This window comes from Euprymna scolopes, chromosome 46 (assembly GCF_053919585.1).
Source record: "Euprymna scolopes isolate OS-2025 chromosome 46, ASM5391958v1, whole genome shotgun sequence".
Taxonomy (NCBI): Eukaryota; Metazoa; Mollusca; class Cephalopoda; order Sepiida; family Sepiolidae; genus Euprymna; species Euprymna scolopes.
This window is the reverse complement of record NC_136527.1, coordinates 65862072-65886447: the sequence shown is the minus strand read 5'-3', so window position 1 is coordinate 65886447 and position 24376 is coordinate 65862072. Positions and strand designations below refer to the sequence as shown.

General features: G+C 34.2%; 1 protein-coding gene across 2 annotated transcripts in view; it reads left to right on the top strand.

Moving 5' to 3' along the window:
* LOC145271460 (uncharacterized) overlaps positions 1 to 15546 on the top strand; it is a 34543-nt gene extending 18997 nt beyond the window's left edge. Inside the window, exons 2-3 of one of the 2 annotated variants that reach the window (XM_080126982.1) lie at positions 1655 to 1822; positions 13730 to 15546. In XM_080126982.1, coding sequence (XP_079983108.1) covers positions 13753 to 14700 — 948 coding nt within the window. In that variant the 5' untranslated portion in view covers positions 1655 to 1822; positions 13730 to 13752 and the 3' untranslated portion in view covers positions 14701 to 15546. Of the gene's footprint in view, positions 1 to 1654; positions 1823 to 5370; positions 5465 to 13729 lie in introns of those variants that run through there. The other variant, XM_080126983.1, reaches the window with a different exon arrangement.
* The last annotated feature ends 8830 nt before the right edge of the window (positions 15547 to 24376 follow it).

Here is a 24376-nt window from a genome sequence, read left to right as displayed (position 1 = left end):
TAATTGTTGTTGGTGCTGCTGTTGCAACACTGCACCTACAGCTGTGCCTGATGCATCAACGACCAGAGAATACTGGGCATCAGGTACGGGGTGTGCAAGTAAGGATGTCATCGCTAGCTTTGTTTTCACTTCGTTGAACGCTTCTAGTTGGACCTCATTAAGTGAGATTTGCTCGTTTTTCTTCTTCCTGTTGCGTAACAGGTCAGAAAGAGGAGCTAGAAGATCCGCACAGTGTGGGATGAAACATCTGTAATAGTTCAACAGACCAAGAAAGTGCCTTAGTTGGCGAAGTGAAGTAGGTGGTTGAAGGTCTTGTAGAGCCTTCACCTTTTCTACTAACGGAGATATACCGTCTGGGCTGATAATGTGGCCCAGGAAAACTAGCGACGAAGCACCGAAAACGCATTTACCAGGGTTAATCCTCACCTGGTATTTCTGAAACCGTTCGAACAGTAGGCAGAGGTGAGTGACATGTTCCTCAGGTAATAATTATAGACAAAGTCTAAGTCACGCACTACTTCGTCCATGAAGCGCTGAAAGGTACTAGCCGCGTTTCGCAAACCGAAGGGCATAGTTAAAAATTCAAATGCTCCAAATGGAGTTGTAACCGCAGTCTTGGGTATGTCGGCCGGATTCACCGGGATCTGATGGTAAGCTTTAACCAGAACCGTAAATTTTTATTTTGATTTATTATTTTGGGTACGTATTTACAAATAATAGTTATATTTGGAAGTTGGTTCTCTATGAGTTTAGTGATGATTTTTTCTTTAATTTTTTTCTAAGCTGTTAAAAAAAAACAGACTTTCAAAACACAGTGACTATACTTAAATACGTAAAATAATATTTGAAAAGCAAACAAGTTACAATGAGTGCACATAAACGTATAAATATCTTAACTAAAATTAATCAGTGATTTAAAAGAATGTGTAAAGATCTATGGCATTCACTGGCATAAATTGACTGTTAGTATTAACTCCTTCATCAACTTAAAAATAGTACTGATTAAATTTTTAAATATATAATTTACTTGAATTCGCGTTAAACGCTCTTATTGGCATTCTAAAAACATTGGCTTACGAAATTGCAGAATACGAATTTAAATTTACTCAATATTTGTAACAAATTAACAAATTTGTAACTGATGCAAACAAAATAATTAGTCAATATTTTAACTTACTAAAATGCTTGGTGATGGCAACAGGAATTTATAAAGTGGCCTTTCTTTGGAAATTCTAAATATCATATGAAAATTTTAGTGTCTATGGAGGACGGTGATGGGAGAGAGAGAGAGGGAGGGGAGAGTTCGCTAAGAATTGAACGATCAGTCGGCGGTACCCCGGACTACAGGCGCCATATTTGTTGACCACCAGAGTAGTTTTAGAATATGAAAATAATTTATTGGGTGTTTTCGGTCAGACAAGTGGTGCACTGCACTGGTGCAAGTGCGGCAAATCAAAAAGGATCCAAAAAAGCAGTCTAGTTGAGAACCAGGTTTGTACTTAGCAGTCCCCAAACACTCCTGTTTTTTTTACTGCGTTCATTCGTAAGGTTTCTTCGTGTTCTTTTACTTTGTTTTTATCTCTTCACAAAATTAGCTTAATTGCTAACGATGATACTTTTTCTTCTCCAAATATTCATTTCTGCACGGTCACAGATCTGCCCGTAGTTGTGTCCGGCAGCCCACACTACCATGAGAAACACACACAAGGGGGACCAAGTCAGGCGGGCCCCCTCAATGCCGCCGGGCCCTCGGACCAGATCCGAATGGACCGATGGCTCAGTCCGCCCCTGGGATAAAAACTACACAGTGAACCTCAATTTAGTAAGTACCAGAAATATCTTTCTTCTCTTGATAAAAAAAAAAAACAAAATACCAAGAATATTGAAAAAAGGTAAATTTTTACGACTCGCCTCAGCGTATTATAAGCATCACAACATCCCCATTTTAAGAACGGCTTTCGGAATAACTCTCTCCCAACTTCGAAAGTCGTTCTTAACATGGGGAGGTTGGGGGGTATTCTTAAAGCTGTTTTTACCATGGGTAGGTTGGGGTGTTTATAATACGCTGTATTAAAAATTGACCGCGCTCCCCCAAAAAAACTTTTGCTTATTAAAAAATTGATTTTTTTTTTTTACAACAATACCCACCATGCTATTTTTTTTTTATTTTCTTGAATAAATACCTGTTGAGCCCAAACCATAATTGACGGAAAAGCACGAGGATCAGGGTCATAGTGCTAGAGTGCCAAACTTTTCTTTTAACTAATATGAAAGTAAAAATTGCATGGTAACATGATTTTTGTTGAAATTGCTATTTTTATTCCCCGATTACTAGGTACGTGCAAAATGAATGCCGATGCTCAAAATTAGGCACCGCCAAAACTGGGGGGGGGGGGCAGGTCAGTACTTTTTGACGGACCGTCTTTTTAAAAATCTACCAAAAATCAGGTAATTATCCGATCATTACGAAATTTTCAGCGATTATTAGGAGAAGAATGAACTTTATAACAGTGTACTTATTTTTCATAAACGATATTTATATATATATATTTTTTTGCTTACAAAACCCCCCTTGTTTTGAAGTGGGAACAAATATGCTTAAAATAATCATCTGAAACTGAAATCAACATATTGTGTTGTTGTAAGGGACAGAATTATAGATTTAAAAAAAAAAAAAAATTGTTTGCATACCTTATTTTGACGTCTGAATATCAGAACTTCGATTGTGTTTAATTATCCCGCTTTTGAGTTTTGAAGTGTGAAATTCGGTGAATATGTTAAGTAAAATAATTAATTTAAGTCAAGCAAAAAAAAAAAAAAAAATTTTTAATATTTATACGAAAAAAGCTATTTAAAAATTTTTGATAAATAAATTAACAATTTTTTTTTAGCGAGCCGAATAATGCATGACCATTATTAAACAGGGCATGCTTTGAATAATCGATACAAAAAAAAAAAAAAATTCGATAAATATTGTGCCCTTTGTGTTAAAAATAGCATCATTTTTTTCGATCCCGTTTGAAAACGTTTGCCGCCTTTCGACTACGGTGGACAAAACGCGCTGAAATAATTTTTTTTTCATTCTGCTTTAAATTGCCCTCCCCCCCATTTTGGGGAGCCTGGCCCCCATACACATTAAAAACCAAACGCATACAAATGGTCACCCATCTGGTACTGGCCAGCCTCAGCTTAATACATTGAAATTTTCGTCACTGAAAAATAAGTTTATTTTGGCCTGTTTCGTCTTCCATAGTTTACTTTTTATCAAACGAAAACGTAAACAGAGTCGATCTGAACTCTACGTCAACGCGAAATATCTGGTTACCTATATGAATAAGTGGAATTATTTGAAATTCAGGTACTTATATTATAATATTTTTGCATATTCTCTTAGAAAATCATCCTAAATCTTAGTTAGACAATAAATAAATTAATTATTTCAAAAACCCTTTTTTTTTTAAATATTTAAGTACGTTTTTTGTGCAAGACAAAAAATGTCAATTGTTAACTTTTTGGGAAAATTTAACATTTAAAATTGAATTAAAAATAGTAGAAAAAGTTTTACATTATTCTGTTTTCTATATGATAAAATTCAGGGTTTTATCTTTCTGGAAAAAAAGTTACTCAGAAATAATGGATTTTAATAAATGTAATTTCGTTTTAAAAAACAACAACAACTTGATTTTGCGGCCATTTTTGGCGGTGCCTACTCAAAATGTATAAACATTTTGACTCCTCCATTTACTTTAAAAAATCACCAAAAATTAAGAAATAAACCAATGTTAATGAAATTTTCAGTATTTATCAAATAAGGATCACGGATTACAATGAATCCATTATTTTCATTTATATCTTAGTGAAAATGTATTATTTTGGTTAAAAAATATCCCTTGACTAAAGTGATGGTTTTCAGTTGTAACAAAAAAAAAATTAATTTATTTTTGCTTTTTTTAATGGAAATGAAGCATCGTAAATTATTACAATTAAAAAAAAAAAAATGTAAATTTTACAGTAACATTACGAGAAAAGCGCCTAGATTCTGTATTAATGAATTCGATATAACTCAAATGTACGGCATACTCACGTGGACACACTGGTTCTCGCCGGATCCACTGAAGTTAAGCAACGTTGAACCCGATCAGTCGCCTTGTTGGCCTTTTCCTTGATACCGGACTCAAACAATGTCAATTAAGGAAAGGTGTGGTTGTGATTGCGCAACCCTTGCCTAACAATTATATGCACAGCTGTCCCTACAGGGGGTATCCTTTGTCTTTTGTGACTGAACGGAGGTATCGAGATCAATAACTAAAAAAAAAATTAATTTCTCGAACAACCGATATTGTTTGTTTCATATTTTCAAACAAAACAATTATAATCATCGTCTACTTTATAACATCTAATAAAAATGCAATTGTACCAAATTTTCCGTAAAATTACTTTTAAGGTACTTGTACAGTTTAGTCAAGACATTAGAAAAATGAAAATATCGAAAAAAAGGTTATATTGTGCGTATCTGTTTTGGATTGAAGGTCTCCGAAAAAAAAAATTCATTTAATTTGACACGTTTTTATGAGAGCGTGTTGGAAGTCAGCCATTACGAAATTTGTTGAAAACGCCAAAGGGAGATAACTCCAGTTAAAGCGCCGACATTCCCTCCCCATCTTTATTACTATCTTTTCTTCCTAAAAATCGAAGCTTTTGCTCGGTATCATAACAAATTGGTTTTTCGCTGTAAAATAAAAACTACTTAATGAAATTAAGAGATTTTTTTTTCAGAGAACTTAACTTCAGATATAATGAGTACGTACGATATAATGTTTTTCAATATTCTCATTTTTTTTTAATGCCTTGACTAAACTGTATAAGCGCCACTTTTAACAATAACTTTCTACTTGATAAATTTTCATAATTTTTGGCGATATTACAATTTCAACATGACAATAAAATACGTAATTTAAAACGACATATTTTAAATAATCGATCTTATTCACATTGACTTTTTAATAAAATCATCATTCATCGATTTTTTTTCTGACATCAAATAAATATTAACATAAATTGATGCAATATTTACCTTCTTGTATGGCTGGGTTTTTTTTGGGTTTTTTTTCAATATGATTTATGAATAAATCGTTTTCTCCATCACACAGTAAAATCTTTGTTTTTATCCCAACTTATATTGAGTGATATGATTTTTTTTTCATTTAAAAATTAGGTGTGTTTTTTATTGTTAAAAATACATTTTAATAATAAAATCGTAATATTTAATTAAACAACACGTCACGACAAAAAAATAATGCAGAACTAGAAATCATAATAAATGAAAATAATTATTTTAATTTTCTGCGAAATTGCTTTTCCGGTCGCCATTTTCAATGTTAATTTCCACGCATCAAACTCGTCTCGTTTGAATTAACACAATTAATTATTGTTTCTTTGTTGAAAGCAGATTGCCAAACAAAAAGTAAGTTTCACTTGAATTTAAATACTTTTAAATGTTCATTTTTATTATTGAGGCGCGCCAAACGAAGAATGGTAATACAGAATTTCTTCTTTCTTTTTTTTTTTCCTTATTTCCCTTCAGTATTAGCTGCACTTCAATTTCTTGTTCTTTGTCAGTGGAGGAGAAATCCTCCACGACTGAGACAATTTTTATTTTTGTTCCTTTTCTCCACATTAAATAAACGACCCTGGTGTCTAACTCTGTCCCGTGGGGAAACATTGTAAATAGGAACTTTAAATGAGTTTTTTTTTATTACATTTTCACCCCAATCAAGGCACGTTGCCACTTTGATGTAAGAGGCTACTATCAGGGCATACAGTAGGTGCCTAACACGAAACTGCAAATAAAATATAAAAAACTCGTAATTTCTCGTTTAAAAGTGGGTTGTTTATTTTCTTTATGGATTATACTTCCAAAATAAACTATTAAAGTTGTATCAAAAGTAATAGAAATATTATTTTTTCTTATTTTTAAAAAACAGTAATGAAATCAATTGAATTTTACAAGCTCAGTATTTTTCAATTTTTAAACTTTAAAAATCTATCAAAATTTTTCTATTGATTCTATTTTTACTATATTTTCAGGGTCAATGTGAAATTTTATGCTCTTTCCAATAAACCGAATATAATATTTTAGACAAACGTTTTTTTAATTCACGCCCCCCCCCATTTTTAAATGTCTATTAAAAAGTAGATAATTAATTTACTCACCAAAGTTTTATATATCACAAATTTGAAGATAAATAACATATTAAAAAAAAGAAGTGTTTTTTAGAAAATTTCTTATAAAGTCCGAAGTTTAAACCCTTTTTTTTAAAACCACATTGTTTTTTGTTTTTCTTATTTTTCAAATGAGACTTTGGTCCTTGTTACTTTAATTGAAAAACAATTAGGGTTTGAATTACATTTTTCGAGTAGTTATAAGCTTGGAAAGACAGGTGTCGAATTATTCAATATTTTTCACACATTCGTAAGGTCAGTTTCTGACACACCTAAAACTACAGGGGTTCTATGTAGGGAGTTAGACAGCAAGGTGTCGGGTCACATTACAATTGTAACTTCTGTATGTCAGTACAATTGGGAAAGCAGGGACCTAGAAGGGAATTCCAAAGTCTAGCGGTTTGGGGGAAGAAACTGCTGGAGTAGAAGGCTCTCTTACATCTAAGGATCTCTACTGTGAAGGGGTGGGATTTAGCTGCTTGTCGGGGTTGTCAAGAGTATTTACATCGAGGGGTACGAGTGCTTGCAGTTCGTCAGAGCATTCACCATTAAAATACTTGTAGAACAGGCAGAGAGATGCAACATTTCGTCGATAGGACAGAAGATGAAGGTTAGATTACATTTCAGAACCTATTAGGTTGGCGACTCTCTTTTGAAATTTGTCTAGGAGTGAGATTAGTAGCAGATGCACCAGCCTAAATATAACAAAACTCCATACATGGGCGAATGGTGGCCTTGTAGAGGTACAGGATACTTTCGGGCGTTTGTAGCCTTCTAGCACGGTAGGTCCTGACAATACTCTCAGTGTAATTGTTCCAACTCATGTTTCCTGTGAACTTTATGGCTAGGAGTTTGAAAGATGTACTTTCAGATAAAGAGTCTTTGGCCATTGCTATTAGTGGTAGAGAAGGTTTCTTGTAGTTATTGATGGAAACAAGCTTAGTCTTGGCACAATTGAATGTGACCATCCATTTTTGTCCTCATTCCACTACAGATTGGAGGTCATCCTCTACTGTTTCTGACATTTCTTTAGATATGTGTTCATTTGTTTTCCTGTCGTGTCTGTTATAGAGTGTGGTGTCATCAACATATATACCCATCTCACAGTCAATTCTGTCAGGGAGGTCATTTATGATTATTAGAAAGGATAGACCCTTGAGGCACTCCCGCATTTATATCATATTGTTTAGATGTACGACCATCAAGGACAACCTGGATTTTTCTCTTATCTAAGAAGGAGTTAATTATGTTAAGTATTTTTCCAGTGATACCATATGATCTGATTTTCCTGAGAAGATCTTCATGCCATACCATGTCAAAAGCCTTAGATATATCTAGAGCTACCGCTCTACCCTCCCCTGCTTTATCCAGTGAATGGTATATATGTTCAGAGATTACAGTTAGGATGTCTGCTGTGGAATGGACTTGCCTAAATCCATATTGTTGGTCAGAAGTTTAGCATCTGTAAGGTGATTGACTAGAACTAGGTTAATTATGGACTCAAATATTTTGGCGAAAAGTGGGAGGAGGCTAATGAGGCGATAATTTACTGGGTGAGTTCTTTCGCCAGAATTCTTGAAAACTGGCATCACAGAAGCAGTTTTCCAGCAGGCAGAAAAGCAAGATTCATTAAAGCATTTGTTGTAAAGTTTGAAGAGAACTGGAGGTACTTCAGTGGAGCACATTTTTAATAGCACAGCCAGGATGAGATCAGGTCCACATGCTTTTGAAGTGTCAAGAATTTCAGATAGTCTAGTGTGGCATCTGTCTGCAAAGGGAAGTCAGGGAGAGTGTGGTTAGCAAAGTCCAGTGTGGAGTTTGAGTCAAACCGACTGGTAAGCATGTTAGCCTTCTTGGTTGCTGAGCAAACACCCTTATGATTGTTGGATAGTAGGGGAATTGTTGATTGTCCATTATTTACTACACTTGTAGATTTTCAAAAAGTCACGGGTTCCTAATTTCTCTGCTTCGATCCGTGTTTTTGGTGGTTTCAGTAAATTTTCATTTAGCTGTCGCTATTTCTTTCTTGCAGTTACTTCTGGCTTCTATATACTTCTGTCTGTTTGAACTGGACTTATGTCAGTTAAATTTGTGGTATGCATGCTGCCTTTGTGCTATGGCAGCTCCACAATTAGAAGTAAACCATTGAGGAGAGCGGGGCTTGCTATAAAATTTCCGCTTGGCAACATGTGCTTCAATTTCCATTTTGAACCAATCATTGGTCTCATTTGCACACTGTTCAGCGGAAAGTGAAAAGATATTTCACTATGGGGCGTCTCTGATGAGATCCCTGATGGCTTCCCAGTCAGTTTTTGGATAATATCTTGTCTTTTTAGCAGTGGTTCTTCAGTTTTGGCTCTAGAGTTTAGGGCGACTTCAACCATTATCACTGCATGATCAGCGTTCTCAAGTGGGCTGCGGGCATTCGTTACACAATCATCGGGAACTTTGGTCAGAAGTGATTCTTGCTGGTCTGGGAAACGGGTTGGAAATGTAACCATATGTCATAGGGAATGAGATATAGAGAAGCTATATCTTGTGCTACCAGCTGTGCTGGACATTGAAGTCACCAAATACATGCACTTGTGCGCTAGTGTTGAGGGAAAGTGCTGTCAGAGACTTTGTTTATTAGGATACAGTCCTTGGTCAAGAGAGAGCGGTAGAGAAAATAAAAGTAGCTAATGTTATGTTGCATGTTAAGTCTAAAGCACACAAAGGGTTGATCGTCTGATTCTATTATTGTTTCTCTAGTATTTACGTTTATTTATTTATTTATTGTGAATAAATATAGTTTTATTGCTTTTATTATTGCATATTTTGAAAATATATTGTCTTTAAATAATTATCTGGCTTAAATTTAAAAATGTATCGTCTGTAAATATTTTTGTTTCATTTTTTTTAACTATAGTCTATATATATATATATATATATATATATTTGGTTCAATCAAATATTGTCTTTAAATAATTTTAAGCTATAATTTTCTAAATATAGTTTAAAATTATTAAGTTTGGTGGTTGCAGTGGGATAGGCTGGAGAATGATTTCATCCGCACGAGTTGGTCCTTTCATGTTCATACTTGGCAATATAAATGCTAAGATTGACAAAAGGCTTCTTCAATAGCGTATGGTAGCAAGATTATGTCATTTTTATGAATCTTACTTTCATGCAGCACAATGCAAATAAACAGAACTTTCATAAATTTGTGACTATTTAAAGAAAGAAATAACTCTAATGATATTTCGAGCACAGAGATCCTACCCAAATTTAATAGAAAATGTTTGGAATTTTATTGACTACCGACCTCACTAATGAAATAAAAAAAATCAAGATCACATGTTGGAGTTATAAAAATATGAATAAAAGAGAATTACTGCAGAGTTTTTTTTCAATAATAAATTAGATCACGTGGTTGAAGATGCATAGAAGTCATGGAAAAAAAGTTAATTCTTACCAAATATAAAATTTTGTTGATATGTTGTTTACAATCAAGTATTAACAGGATCGTTCCTTCACTTTTGTCCAATAGTTTTTTTAATGGATATTGCTTGAGACAAGGCATGAAGTCAAATTATTATGGAGCTAAGAAAAACAAAGATGATCATTACAAATGCCTATTGATCTTAGCCTTTAAAATACCAAGGCTGTAGGTAGAAGGAAAACAGTAAGTAGGAAGGGAGTTTCACAACCTTGAAGTTCAACAAACTGATTGCGACCACTAAATCAACGAGTTAAACAAGCTGGACAAATAGAAAGTAGGAATAGATCAGATAATCCTAAAGAACACATCCCATAATAGTATTTATAGAAAAGACTGAGACTATCAACATCATGTCTGTGAAAGAGAGGTTGCTATAGAAAAGAAAGGGACCAATCAAATTACTGATTCGTTTCTGCAAATTATCAAGAACCTTAAAATAAGACAGAAATAATTTCTTTATTGTGGACTGTTATCCTCATCTTTCTTAGTTGTTGTTTCATGATGTTTTTGGCCAACTATTCCTCAGGCCTTCGTCAGGTGGTAACCGTGACGGTATAGGAACTCCGAATCTCCTGACTGCATTCTCAGCAATTACTGCCATCCATAGTTGTTGTTGTCTCACCATGTTTAGTGCAGTGGATAGAGACGTTTAATCTCTACGGTTCCAGGTAAGAATTGTCTGAAGATAGCGGTTTCAATCCTACCCAAAGCCAGCCAGAGGCTTACTTGGCCCAAAATGGGGTGAGACGAGTTCCTATCCTGTCGTGGTTACCACCTGATGAAGTCCAGAGGAATAGTTGACAGAAACGTCATGAAACAACAACTAAGAAAAGATGAGGATAATAGTCCACAATAAATAAAAATGATAAATAATACTCATCTCAATAATGAATAACAATTCAGCTATATCAGATAGTTACTTATAACCATTGATCAGAAAGAAAGGATCTAATGTCAACAACTTTACCACCAATATAATAATCTCAAACTTTATGTAGAAGACCAGGATGCCACAGATTTTTGAACGCCTTTGAAATGTCAATGTCTCTACCCTCTCCTGAATTATTCATGATTTGACAGAAGCATTAAGTGAGAACAGAAAGTAGATCAGCCGTTGAATGAAAATGGCAAAAGCCAATAAAGTGGCCCAGACCTTCCAAAATATAAACAAACTTTCCATTAAACAGGACTGAGACAAGGAGATTGAACTATTTTGAGAGATTAGGAGAAAGTTCAAGAATACAATCTTTGTGAACAACAAAACCAGGACTGAACGCCTTAGATTAGTCAGCACTAATAAGAACTCTAGCAACAATATTTTGATTAATAATTACAGATTTTAGAGATCAAACAATTTCTGAATTTGTTAAAGAAAATTCAGAAGAAACTCATCACAATCCTAAGAGAATTGTTATCAAAACGACATGCAATGAGATCACATTTATCCTTAGAAGTTTAAATGATTTAAAAAGCATTAAGAAGAGTATGTTTAAATAATGAAAACTATAAAAACAAGTATAACATGCTACTATTAATAACATTATCATAGATCCTCCAAACATCACAAGGACCAACCTTTTGAGATAGTCATGAATACTTTGAGAATAGTTAGCCAACCTCAAATGTTGCTCTCTTGGCGACATTGCTCGTTCTTCTGTACGATTGTCTTGGAGGCATTGCTCATTCTTCTGTACGATTGTCTTAGAATAATCGTGAATATTGATTGAAGTAATGATTTTTATAGACAAGGGCAGGTGCACACAAAGATGAAGAGTAAGGTTTTCTTTGAAACTGATGATGAAAAATAAAGGTGTCCATTCCAAACAAAACCCAGTAACCTCTTCAACATCATTATCGAGATAGATATAGGATTCTATGGAACGTCATATAGGAAGTTGTAAAGTACATGCCAATCAGCTTTACTGGGGTTAAGCGTCTTAATATGGAATGGATTTCATAATCAGGAAAACGTTTAGAGAAGGTGACAATTTGGGATTAATGATGAGATAAAAAAGTTAAGCGTCTTAATATGGAATGGATGATCAATTGACTATTAGGAAATATTAATCTCAACATCAACAAAAGCATGATCATGAGCATTAGAGATAAGATAGTTATTAATATTTTGAGATTAGCCAACTTCAAATGTTGCAGACATTGCTAGCTCTTCTTTATGATTTTCTTAGAACAATCATGAATGTACCGATTGAAATAATGATTATGATAGGCAGCAACAGCTGAAAAACACGGAGGAGAATAAGGTTTGCTTTACAACTGATGATGAAAAATGAAGATGTCCATTCCAAATAAAACTTAGGAACCTCTTTAACAGCATCATCCGGAGCCATACCAAAAATAGAACTCCATGGAACATCATATAGGAAGTTGTGAAGCGCATCCAAATCAACTTTACTGGAGTTAAGCGTCTTAATATGGAATGGATTTCATTATCAGGAAAACGTTTAGGGAATGTGACAGTTTGTGTGATTAGAGTGTGACAGCCTAGCAGAATGGTGAATTAGTCTCGATAAGGAAGTGTTGACTTGAAACATCTGATTTCACCATAAGAAATAGTGTTCTTGTATGGATCTGTAGAAAGAATAATAAAATAAATAAAAAGATTTGAAATGTAATATGACTTCAAAACAAATACAGCCTTAAAGCGATCCCACTAATAACATTTGATTGTCTGGGCTTCAAACATTCTAACTAAAATGATTGCATCATTTTTGTAAATATCAATTAATTTTGTGAACGTGCTTAAGTATCGACAGCACACATCCATGTTGAATAGCGACTTTATTTGGATTTAAAAATCTGAATGCATCATCGTATCTGGATCTTTATTTTGATTTAAAAATCTGAATGTATCAAATAGTACATGGATCTTTATTTTGATTTAAAAATCTGAATGTATCAAATAGTATCTGGATCTTTATTTCGTTTGAAAAATCTGAATGTATCAAATAGTATCTGGATCTTTATTTTGATTTAAAAATCTGAATGTATCAAATAGTATCTGGATCTTTATTTCGTTTTAAAAATCTGAATGTATCAAATAGTATCTGGATCTTTATTTTGATTTAAAAATCTGAATGTATCAAATAGTATCTGGATCTTTATTTCGTTTTAAAAATCTGAATGTATCAAATAGTATCTGGATCATCATTTTGTATCAGATAGTATTTGTGTTTAAGCTACATCGACCTACATACGCATTCTTTTTATTATAACACTCTTGAACAACTCTCATACAACTACCTACACAAGATGTTGCAAACGTTCTCCATAGTTTCTATTGCTTATAATGAAATCTCAAAAGAACGTTATACAGTCTTTGATCCAAATAAAATAAATTATCCTGAATATTGTAATTATTAATATGAATGCAAGTCTATTTTACACACGTATATCTTCATGTGTCAATTCCTATCATACTGTTCACATTGGCAAATTATATATCATAATCTATTTTTATTTTCTGTTTGTTTTACAGATAATCGAATTAGAAAATTTATTCTTAAAGATTTAAATGGATTAAATAAAACAGGACACTTAAAACCATACAAAACTGAAATGTTCGAAATGTTCTGAATGTCAAAGGTGATTAATTTTTAGAAATAATTTAAGACATAAAGATGTAATCTTAATTTACTCATCTGCCCCATCTGATCTTCCCAAATTAGAATGTACAGTTTCAACATTACAATCATTTATATTTTAACCATGGAATCCTTTCAACATGCGACAACACTTACTGCTGTAAATATATAATTGAACACTAAGGAGAAACAATTTTGCTTGCACTTATAAATGTAATATCTTAGTCTGATAGAACTCTTATCTTTCTTTTACAGAGAAACAAAGATTCTGCTAAAATGCTGACGTTTGAAGAGAAAGCATTTTGTTGAACATGATGCAACACTTATTGCTGTAAATATATAATTGAACACTAAAGAGAATTGTATTTGCATTTATATATGCAATCTCTTATAGTCTGATAATAATCTTATTTTTTATTTCCAGAAAAAAACACAGATTCTGCTAAAATGCCGAATTGTGATTTGGAAAAGAAAGCATTTTGTTGCGATATATGTGGAAGAGGATTTTCACAGGAAGCAAGATTAAAACAACATGTACGAATACACACTGAAGAGAAGCAATATACTTGTGAAATATGCAGTAAATCATTTTTGGGGAAAGGAAACTTAAAAACACATATCCGGACTCATACTGAAGAAAAGCCATATTCTTGTGATACATGTGGTAAATTGTATACAAGGAAAGAGAATCTAACTATACATATTCGAAGTCATTCTGGAGAAAAGCCACATTCTTGTGATATATGTGGTAAATCGTATACAAATAAAAAGAATCTAACAATACATATTCAAAGTCATACTGGAGAAAAGCAATATTCTTGCAAGGTATGTGGGGCATCTTTTCCACAAATGGAGTCCATGAAAAAACATATTAGAATACACACTGAAGAGAAGCAATATTCTTGTGAAATATGCAGTAAATCATTTTTGGAGAAAGGAAACTTTAATGTACATATGAGGACTCATACTGGAGAAAAGCCATATTCTTGTGATGTGTGTGGTAAATCGTATACAACTAAAGATAATCTAACAATACATATTCGAAGTCATTCTGGACAAAAACCATATTCTTGTGATGTATGTGGTAAATCGTATACAAGTAATAATAATCTTACTATACATATTCGAAGTCATTCTGGAGAAAAGCCATATTCTTGTGATGTGTGCGGAATTTCTTTTGCACAAATGCCCCCTCTGAAAACCCATATTAGAACACATACTGGAGAGAAACCATATTCTTGTGAAATATGTGATAAATCATTTTCGGAGAAAGGAACCTTAACAAAACATATTCGGACTCATACTGGAGAAAAACCATATTCTTGTGATGTATGTGGTAAATCGTATACAACTAAACAGAATCTAACCAAACATATTCGAAGTCATTCTGGATAAAAGCCATAATCTTGTGATGTGTGCGGATGTCTTTTGCAGAGATGTCAATCATGAAAAAACATATGAGAATATATACTGGAGAGATAACAAAGTATCAAGGACTTATGTATGATATAAAACGAAATTGGAAATTAAAAAACGTTTCAATTATACCAGTCATCATAGGAGCAACTGGGCTTATGAAAAAGAACTTTAAAAAGTACATAGCAAGCATACCCGGTGAACGAAGTGCAAGTGAAATACAAACGATTGCACTGAAAGGGACGGCTAGAATCCTGAAAAGATCTCTTGGTTGGACTCACTATAATAGGGGTAAATGTTAGACATCTGGTTGGATGTCCCATCCCCTAGAAGAAAAAGTTTAAGAAAAATAAAAAAATAAAAAGAGAGAGAAGCCATATTCACGTGCTTTGTGTGGAATGTCTTTGCAATATTATCCACCATGAAAAGCCATATTCTTGTAAAATTTGTGGTAAATCATTTTGGGACAAAATAAATTAAATAAACATATCGAAACTCATACTTAAAAGACAAATATAGCAACGGACATATAAAAGTGAAACTATATTCTTTTAAAATATGCAGTAAATAATTTTCGAAAAAAGGAAATTTTAATAAACATGACAATAAAGAATGATTGAATGCTAGACGCGTGATTTCCCATCAGTCTATCTGTACAATGGTTTCTTAGAAAATCTTGACATGAGGATACTTCTCCTTTGAAACACACCTTATGCCAAATGCCAAGTGATATTTACTATTTGAAATCTACATAAGACCTTCTTTGTTGATTTTTTAATTGGTCAGAATTGTTATTTTGCATCCACCAGATCTTTCCTCATACAATTGAAACAAAAAAAAAATCAAAGACAATGTTAACAAATATTTTACCCCCTTTTCGTTTTACATATTACTTGCCACAATTGCCAACTCACTCACACTATTATATGCATATGCACATTTACAAAACATAAATCAATGGCTTGAACTTTGTCTACATTGAAAACCATTAATTTAATTAAATGGACCCTACATTTATTAATTTTATCTGAACATTGTAGCTGACTGTCAAGAACAGCATTTTACTTACTACAATTGCCAACTCACGCACACTTGATTTGATGTCGTCTGTTTACTTACGCTGATTGTAAACAAATGTATAAATTTTAACACTCCTAACATTTTTTACTGAACTTTGTCTACATTGAAAATCATAGATATGAAATGGACATTACATTTATTGATTTTATCAAATTTAATTTTTTGTAATTTAGTAATCAAGTCATCATTAAGATTTTTCAGATCTGTTTATAATTCATGGCTCTTAAATAATCAACTCTGAACATTGTATCTGACTGTCAATAATGTTGCTCCACCTCGTATATTTATTAAATATATACGCAGATAAAAATGTAATTGATAAAGAAATCTGTTGTTGGTTTAGGAAAGAAGTACCTGAACTAAAATTAAAAAAGGAGAGAAACAATATTTTTATGAATTTTTTACTATAATTTATATTTTTGTAGATGTTTTAATTGGTCAGAATTGTTATTTTGTGTCCATCAGATTTTTCTTTATACAATTGAGACAAAAAAATCAAAGACAATGTTAACAAATATATTACCCCCTTTTCCTTTTGCATGTATCTGACTGTCAATAATATGGCTCCACCTTGTATCGATTTTAATTAAAATAGAAACATGTAATCTAATCTAAATATGCAACTAAAACAAATCAATCCTGATCTAAAGAAGTCAGCAATATTTATTAAATATATACGCAGATAAAAACGTAATTGATAAAGAAATCTGGTGTTGGTGTAGGAAAGAAGTACCTGAACTAAAATTTAAAAAGGAAAGAAACAATATTTTTATGAATTTTTTACTATAAATTATATTTTTGTAGATTTTTAATTGGTAAGAATTGTTATTTTGTGTCCACCAGATTTTTCAGATCTGTTTATAATTCATGGCTCTTAAATAATCAACTCTAACAATGTAGGTGACTGTTAAGAACAGCATTTGTGACCACAATATATACGATTTACAGGAGATTGTAAAACACCAAACCACTGATGAATGACCGAATCAACAATGATCAATTTAATAATAATCGTTTTTAAACTGCATATGTAGACATTGGTAATTATTTACTACCAGTAAAAACACTATAGATTCTTGCTTTTCATATTATTCTTATTAAAATGTAGCATTGATAGAAACGTGGATATCACATGCCATTTCAACTAGAAGCAGCCAATTCTAACCAAAGCGGTCGTAAATTATATTATTATCTAATCATGACTTCGTATCATCCCCAAAATCATGATAACCAACAGCAAGGGACCTGCCAACAAACTGGTCATTACAGTACATTTATTGAGATACACCTGTATATATTTCTTCAAGAAAGATAAAAATGTAAAAAAAATATTGTTTTCATTATGTAAAGTGACCAATGTAATTTCTTATGGGTAGAGAGTTGGGTAGTGAAAACGTGTATGCTTCAGCACACAAAACAACATTGCTCAAAACAATGATGTAGCTGAAGTAAACATCACCCAGGGCGGTCCATTCAAATGTCACCCCACTAACCCTCCACTTCACTCTATGATAAAGGAGGGACTCTCCCCAAATGTAAACAGATGTTTTGTGAAATATGAAACGGTTCTTCTGCTCGGTTAATGTCAGTGCGTTATTCATGGAAAAACGGTTAATTAAACTGCAGAAGCTCCTGTTTAAAAGCTTCACAAGTTCTATAATTGACTACACCTCCAAAAAAAGAATGAAAAACATAAAAGTATGTTTTTGTAAACCGTTTGTGAAAACTTACTGGCAACATTATTGGAGTTCTAAAATATGCGATAAAAAATGAACGAATTGCTTAGTAAAATAAAGTTGTCTCCCTCAGAACAATGACAAATTGTAAAACAGCACCAGTGTATATTATGACGAGTCACTAAGTAAATTGGTGAATAAATGAATTAATTAATTGTTGTTATGAAGAAGAAACGGGGGCGTTACAAATGCAGTCGAAGAGAAATGCTAAAAAAAAGGAAAAATCTGAAAAGATGGTTTGAAAACAAAAAGACACATAACAGCCGATCTGCCTTATCAACTCACAAAATGAAGTGAATAAAATAAACTGCACATGTGGACATTGGTAAATAAAATAAAATAAAACAGAAGAGGATGAACTGATTATAATAAATGGGTCGAAAAAATTTTCACTCAATTATCTTTTTTTCACAATTCACACTTTAATAAAGTTCTTTTTTGCCAAAGTTTCTAAATAATTAAGATAATGAATCTATAAACTTTTGACCTTATTACACACACGACAACGAATCATGTCGAAAGAATGTGGAGGGAAGCAAAGCAAAGAAACAAAATAAAATGTGGGATTAATACAGAATTATTAGAAAGCTACTTGACAGACTTCATATGGTGACAGAAATTCAAAGAGCCTTTTGCCTCAGCTTCCCTTCACTTTCTCTACGCACTATTCTCTACCTTTGCGGTTATTTGCCAACCATCCTACCCTCTATATTTTTAAAATAAAAACAAACAAAATATAAACTTGGCCATCGGCAAAAAAAATTATTAACAAACAAGAAAAAAATTGGCTCCCAAACAACAATTAATAAAAAAAACTTAATTAAAATGGTTTCATAAAAAGACATCTACAATTTTTTTCCATGTCTTGTTTTACTTCGTTTGGTTTTCTTGTTAAAATAAAAGTTAGATGAGTGGTGTTTTTATTATTTTCTCTTTAGCAACTATTTTTGATTATTTGGGTTTTGGTGTTCTCATGAAAATCGCGGTAACAAAACTGCATAAGTACCAAAAAATCTTTTATACTATTTTTACAGTTTTGTTTCATCATATCAAATTTGAAATAGACATGTGTAAAAGAAAAATAAATTTTCGTTTCTTCCATTTTTCACTCTGGTTTATAGTTGTATTCATATAAAACAAAAAATAAATGGAATAGTGTTACAAAGTGGCGACAAAACCAATCCCAATAAACATTAGATAAAACGATTGTAATTTGATCTTGAAAAGCAAATATTAACTTTCGGATCATTTGAATGCAAAAAACAGCAATTTATAAAAGGATGAACTTTCGATAGTATAGTCCTACAATGAATGTTTTATAGTTTTCCTTGTGGTAAACTGGTCAATGACATTGTCAAAATCTATTTGCCTTGTAAGTTCGTTTTCAATGGACAGAACAGCCAGATCCAACAGTCTCGACTTGCTCATTGTTGACAAGAGGTAATTTTTTTATAAGTTTCATTTTCGAGAAACTTCTTTCACACGATGTCACAGAAACACATATTGTCAGAAGGAATTTTAGAGCCAGCATAAGATATGGTAATGACTTAAAGTCCCACTTGATGAAAACTGTAGGAATTGTAGTGCAGTTCAGTGCTTGGCTTCTTCCAATTATATTTCAGCTGCTTGTAGGTGTCGCCTTAAATCTATAAACGTTTGACCTTATTACACACACGACAACGAACCATGTCAAAAGAATTTGGAGGGAAGCAAAGCAAAGAAACAAAATAAAATGTGGGACCAATACGGAATTATTAGAAAGCTACTTGACAGACTTCATGTGGTGACAGAAATTCAAAGATCCTTTTGCATGCATAATAAAGCAAGTAGCTCAATATTGTTCTATCTCGAGGTACCAAAAGCAAAAAAAATAAAATGAAATAAATTAATAAAATAATGAAAAATAAAGTTAAAAGCATTTAACCCCCACACCCACCACATCCCTTAAGTACCAGAACACCCCAAGCGTGCTAGCTACTAGTCAGTTTTCGAGATGACCTCGGAAGAAAGAGTCGGTGCCTTCAGAGCTAAGTTAAAACTTTATCCATAACTGTTGAAATGTATCCTGTCTTAATTTTGCCAATTTTTGTGTATTATTATTGCAGTCTTACTAAAAATTGAAACTCCTTAACATTACCTATCATGTCTTATTACTCGTGTTTTAACCTTTTTTTTTTTTTGTTAAATACGTCTGGCATTACCCTAAACTAGCCTTTAAATAAGATGCCCCCAATCTAAAAACATAATCTGACCTCACAAGTTGCATTATTGAAACGTAATTATAAGTTTAATCTCGAAGGTTCTATCTCGAGGTACCAAAAGCAAAAAAAGAAAAAAAAACACTTCCACGGATTAATATGGGAGGGGAGACTATCTTCAAATTCTATTCTAAACTGAGAATGGGCAAAGGACTTCTACTAAGTAGATATAAATAAGTCCCTCTTACCGTTTTTCTTTTTTTTTTTTTGTTAATGGAGAGTAGATAATGCAGTGGATTCGTTATCGGCAGCTCTAGTAACTCTCACTTCCCCTTTTTTTTGTCCCTCAGTCCTCATTTCTAATGAGTGATGTTTCTGACGAAGGGTGAAGAAAAAGCTGCTTCCCAGGTCAGTAGTACTTCGTTAACAGTAGTCTGAGATGTCGGAAATTTTCTGTCTCTATGTCTATCCTTGTGGTCATGTCACTAGTAAGGGTGCTGGAGGTAAACGTTTTCATCTGGGCTTACGTTAACCGCCTGATAGTCAGGGACCCGAACCTTGGAATAACCACCAAGGAGGCTGTCCTATCAGCAGGTGCAAAGTACTGGGGCTGCTGTATTGTCATTTGGTTACTGGATTCTGGACCATGCAGTAGTCTCTGGTGGGGCCATACTAGTGGGTAATTGTTACGGCTTTACCTTATCATGTTCTACAAAAAAAAAATTCCTATCTTTCCTCTCTTACTTTCCCTCTCTGCTCTGCTCTAACCAAGTATACTGAACTGTTCAACAAACGCCAAAATTCTCAACATGAAATATCTTAAAAAAGAAAACAAATAAACCTAGAACCCTATCCTCCTACGTAGACCCCTACAACCACGTCTCCTTCTCCAACATCAGGGGCCTATGTTTTAACCTTCCAGAGGCTGAAACCCAATTATAGGAGAAGAAACCTGACATATTCTTCGGAAGCGAAACTGGAATAGGACCGACCACCTCCCTAGGTGAGTTCATAATTAAAGGATACTCTAACCTAACATCTAAATCTGACCCCCAAGATCGCCACGGGCATGGAATATGTACCTACATTAAAGATGGCTTCCCATGTGGCAGGGATATCTCTAGAGAAGACCCTAATCTACCTTATATGTGCTTCCGGCTGCACTTGCTTACACCACCACATTTATATTTGCCCTCTATCGCCCCCACAACAGTGGAGTTACTGTCTTTAAGAGTATATCAGAAAAAAATGACCACATTCTGTCTGCTCATCCCTGAGCTAACATTCACATTTGCGGTGACTTCAATGTCCATAATGTGGAATGGCTGACCCACACAAATAAGACTGATGATGAGGGGAAGTTCTGTCATGATTTTGCCATTGCCTATGACCTCACTCAGATTGTCCGCGAGCCCACCCGTGTGCCCGATAGTACTGGTCAGTTCGCAAGCCTCCTAGACCTTTTTCTATCCACATGCCCTGAGCTAAGCTCATGTTCCGGTCTATCTCCTCTGGGATCCTCCGACCACTGCGTCGTATCAGTTAAGATAAAAATGAAATACAATATATCTACAGACGTACCTCTCCACCGTACTGTATACCGATACTCTATGGCGGACTGGGATAGCTTCCATACATTCATATCTGATCTCCCTCTCCATTCCATGTTTAAAAAGGATGTGTCATCTATAGTATCAGACCTGACTGAATGGTGACTTGTAGGTATAGGCCAATTCATACCATCCAAAAAATTCCAACAAAAACCTAACAGCTAGCCATGGTTCTCCCCCGAATGTGCTGCTGCTATCGCACACAGAAATCATTTTTTCCATAGCTACCAATGTAATAGATGCACTAAAAGTAAAACTTCATTCAGAACCGCCAGAAACCACTGTAGAATAGTAATAAAAAATGCAAGAGACTTATATGCGCAATCCGTTACGTCCAAAGTAGTTGAGCAGCGGCTTGGTTCCCACCAGTTCTGGCAAATAGCAAATAGGATCCTGAACAGAAACGTGCGTTCTATCCCAACCATTATTAATGGACCAGAGGTCATCTCGACAGCATCTGACAAGGCCAAACTATTTGCCAAAAACTTTGCGGCAAATTCTACCCTGTGTGACAAAGGCCATCAACTCCCCATATTCCCTCCTATAACAAACAACACGTGATGCAACATACAAATATCTGTGCATGAGGTCGCCAAGCTAATCAAGAACCTTAACTGGTCCCGACGGTATTCCAATTATAGTGTTAAAAAAATTACAACCAGAACTTGCCCCATACTTTCTAAACTGTTTAAGCGTTGCCTTAAGGAAAAGTGCGTCCCAACACCCTCGAAAACCTCATCAGTATGCCCTGTATTTAAGAATTCAGGAGATAAGTCATCCCCCTCTCAGTACAGACCAATAAGTCTCCTGTGTGTCATGAGTAAGTTGCTGGAATCCACAATAAATAGGGAAGTAGTCAACCACCTCAGCAGAAATAACCTTCTTAGCGACACGCAATATGGTTTCCGCTCTGCTAGATCTACAGCAGATGTGCTAACGGTTATATCTCACAGGATTAGTGAATCTCTCGACAAAGGCTTCATTTCTAGGGCAATTGCTCTCGACATATCAAAGGCCTTCGATAAGGTTTAGCATAAAGGTTGGAGTCCCTCAGGGGTCCCTACTGGGCCCAGCTCTCTTCCTGATCTACATCAATGATCTCCCAAAACACATACTAAAATCTTTCGTTGACATCTGTACTGATGACACGACCATCTATGGCAACACATCAAAGGCTGTAAATGATGATGTTCTCTCTGATTCACTCTCCTCTTATCTTGAGCGCGTGGTATAGTGGGGAAAGAGGTGGCTGGTTACCTTTAATGCATCTAAGACCAAGCTCCTATACATCACAAACGCTCTGATCCCCATCTGGCATCAATTGAAATGGATGGCTCTCGTCTAAGGGAGGCCCCAGGCTTTTATAAGCTTTACACCTGATCTTAAATGGAACACATGCATCAAGTCTGTGGCTAAGGTTGCTGGGAAAATGGTGGGATCCTTCTACCGCGCCAGAAGATATCTCACTAATGATGCAATTCTCTATCTATATAAGAGCCAAGTACGTCCAAAGATGGAGTACTGCTGTCACATCTGGGCGGGGCTGCTAAAAACAGCCTATCTTGTCTTGACAGAGTACAAAATAAACTCTGTGGCTTGGTGGGGGATGCTCTGTTCTCTACCCTGCAACCTCTTTCCCACAGAAGAGACGTAGCGAGCCTGTCATTGTTCTATCGTTATTTCCATGGCAGGTGCTCGTCTGAGCTCCATTCTCTGGTCCCCCTTCGCCAATCTTTTTCAAAAAATACCCGACTAGCTGAAACCACCGTCAAAAATTTTCCCCACTCCCTATCTGTGCCTAAATCAAAACGTAGATACCATGAACAAAGCTTCTTTCTTAGAACTGCACGCCTGTGAAACTCTGTTCCGCTTGTCTGTTTCCCTCCCGACTTCAACTTGGATGTCTTCAAGTCCAACACAAAAAATTCTTATGAACCGCCCCCTAAGTAATGACACCTCACTTTCTCCAATACTATTGCTACACTATCCCTTTGATTACTGTACACACAATAACCCTTATCCCTGAGTGGCCATTGGGCCTTGATAAGTGGTGAACTCCATGTAAAAAAAAAAAATTACCCTCAGCTTCCCTCCACTTTCTCTACGCACTCTTCTCTACCTTTGCGGTTATCGTCTGCTCTTGCAGCAGTAGAAAATTTGCCAACTCTCCTACCCTCTATATTTTAAAAATAAAAACAAACAAAATATAAACATGACCATCATTGGCACCAAAACAATAATAAATAAAAAAAAAACTTAATTAAAATGTTTCATAAAAAGACATCTACAATTTTTTTCCATCTCTTATTTTACTTCGTTTTCATTTTCTTTTTAAAAGGAAAGTTTGACCAATGGTGTTTTAATTATTTTCTCTTTAGCAACTATTTTTCGTTATTATCCCAATAAACATGAGATAAAACGCTTGCAATTTGATCTTGAAAAGCAAATATTAACTTTTGGAACATTTAAATGCAAAAAAAAACAAAAACCCAGCAATTCAGAAAAGGATGTACCTTCAATAGTATAGTCCTACAATGAATGTTTTATTGTTTTCCTTGTGGTAAACTGGTAAATTACATTGCCAAAATCGATTTGTCTTGTAAGTTCGTTTTCAATGGACAGAACAGCCAGATCCAACAGTCTCGACTTGCTCATGGTTGACAGGAGGTAATTTTTTATAAGTTTCATTTTCGAGAAACTTTTTTCACACGATGTCAGAAAAACATATATTGTCAGAAGGAATTTTAGAGCCAGCCTAACATATGATAATGACTTAAAGTCCCACTTGATGAAAACTGTAGAAATTGCAGTACAGTCCAGTGTTTGGCTAGGTGTGTCAGAAATTTCGTGAAAATAGTGAATAATTCCACCCCATCTTTCCAAGCTTATAACTCCTCAAAAAATGCAATTCAATCCCTACTTTTTTTTTTCAATTAAAGGAGCAAGGACCAAGGTTTCATTAAAAAAAAAAAAAAACAAACAAAAAAAAGGTTTTAAACTTCGGACTTTACAGGTAAATTTCTAAAAAACA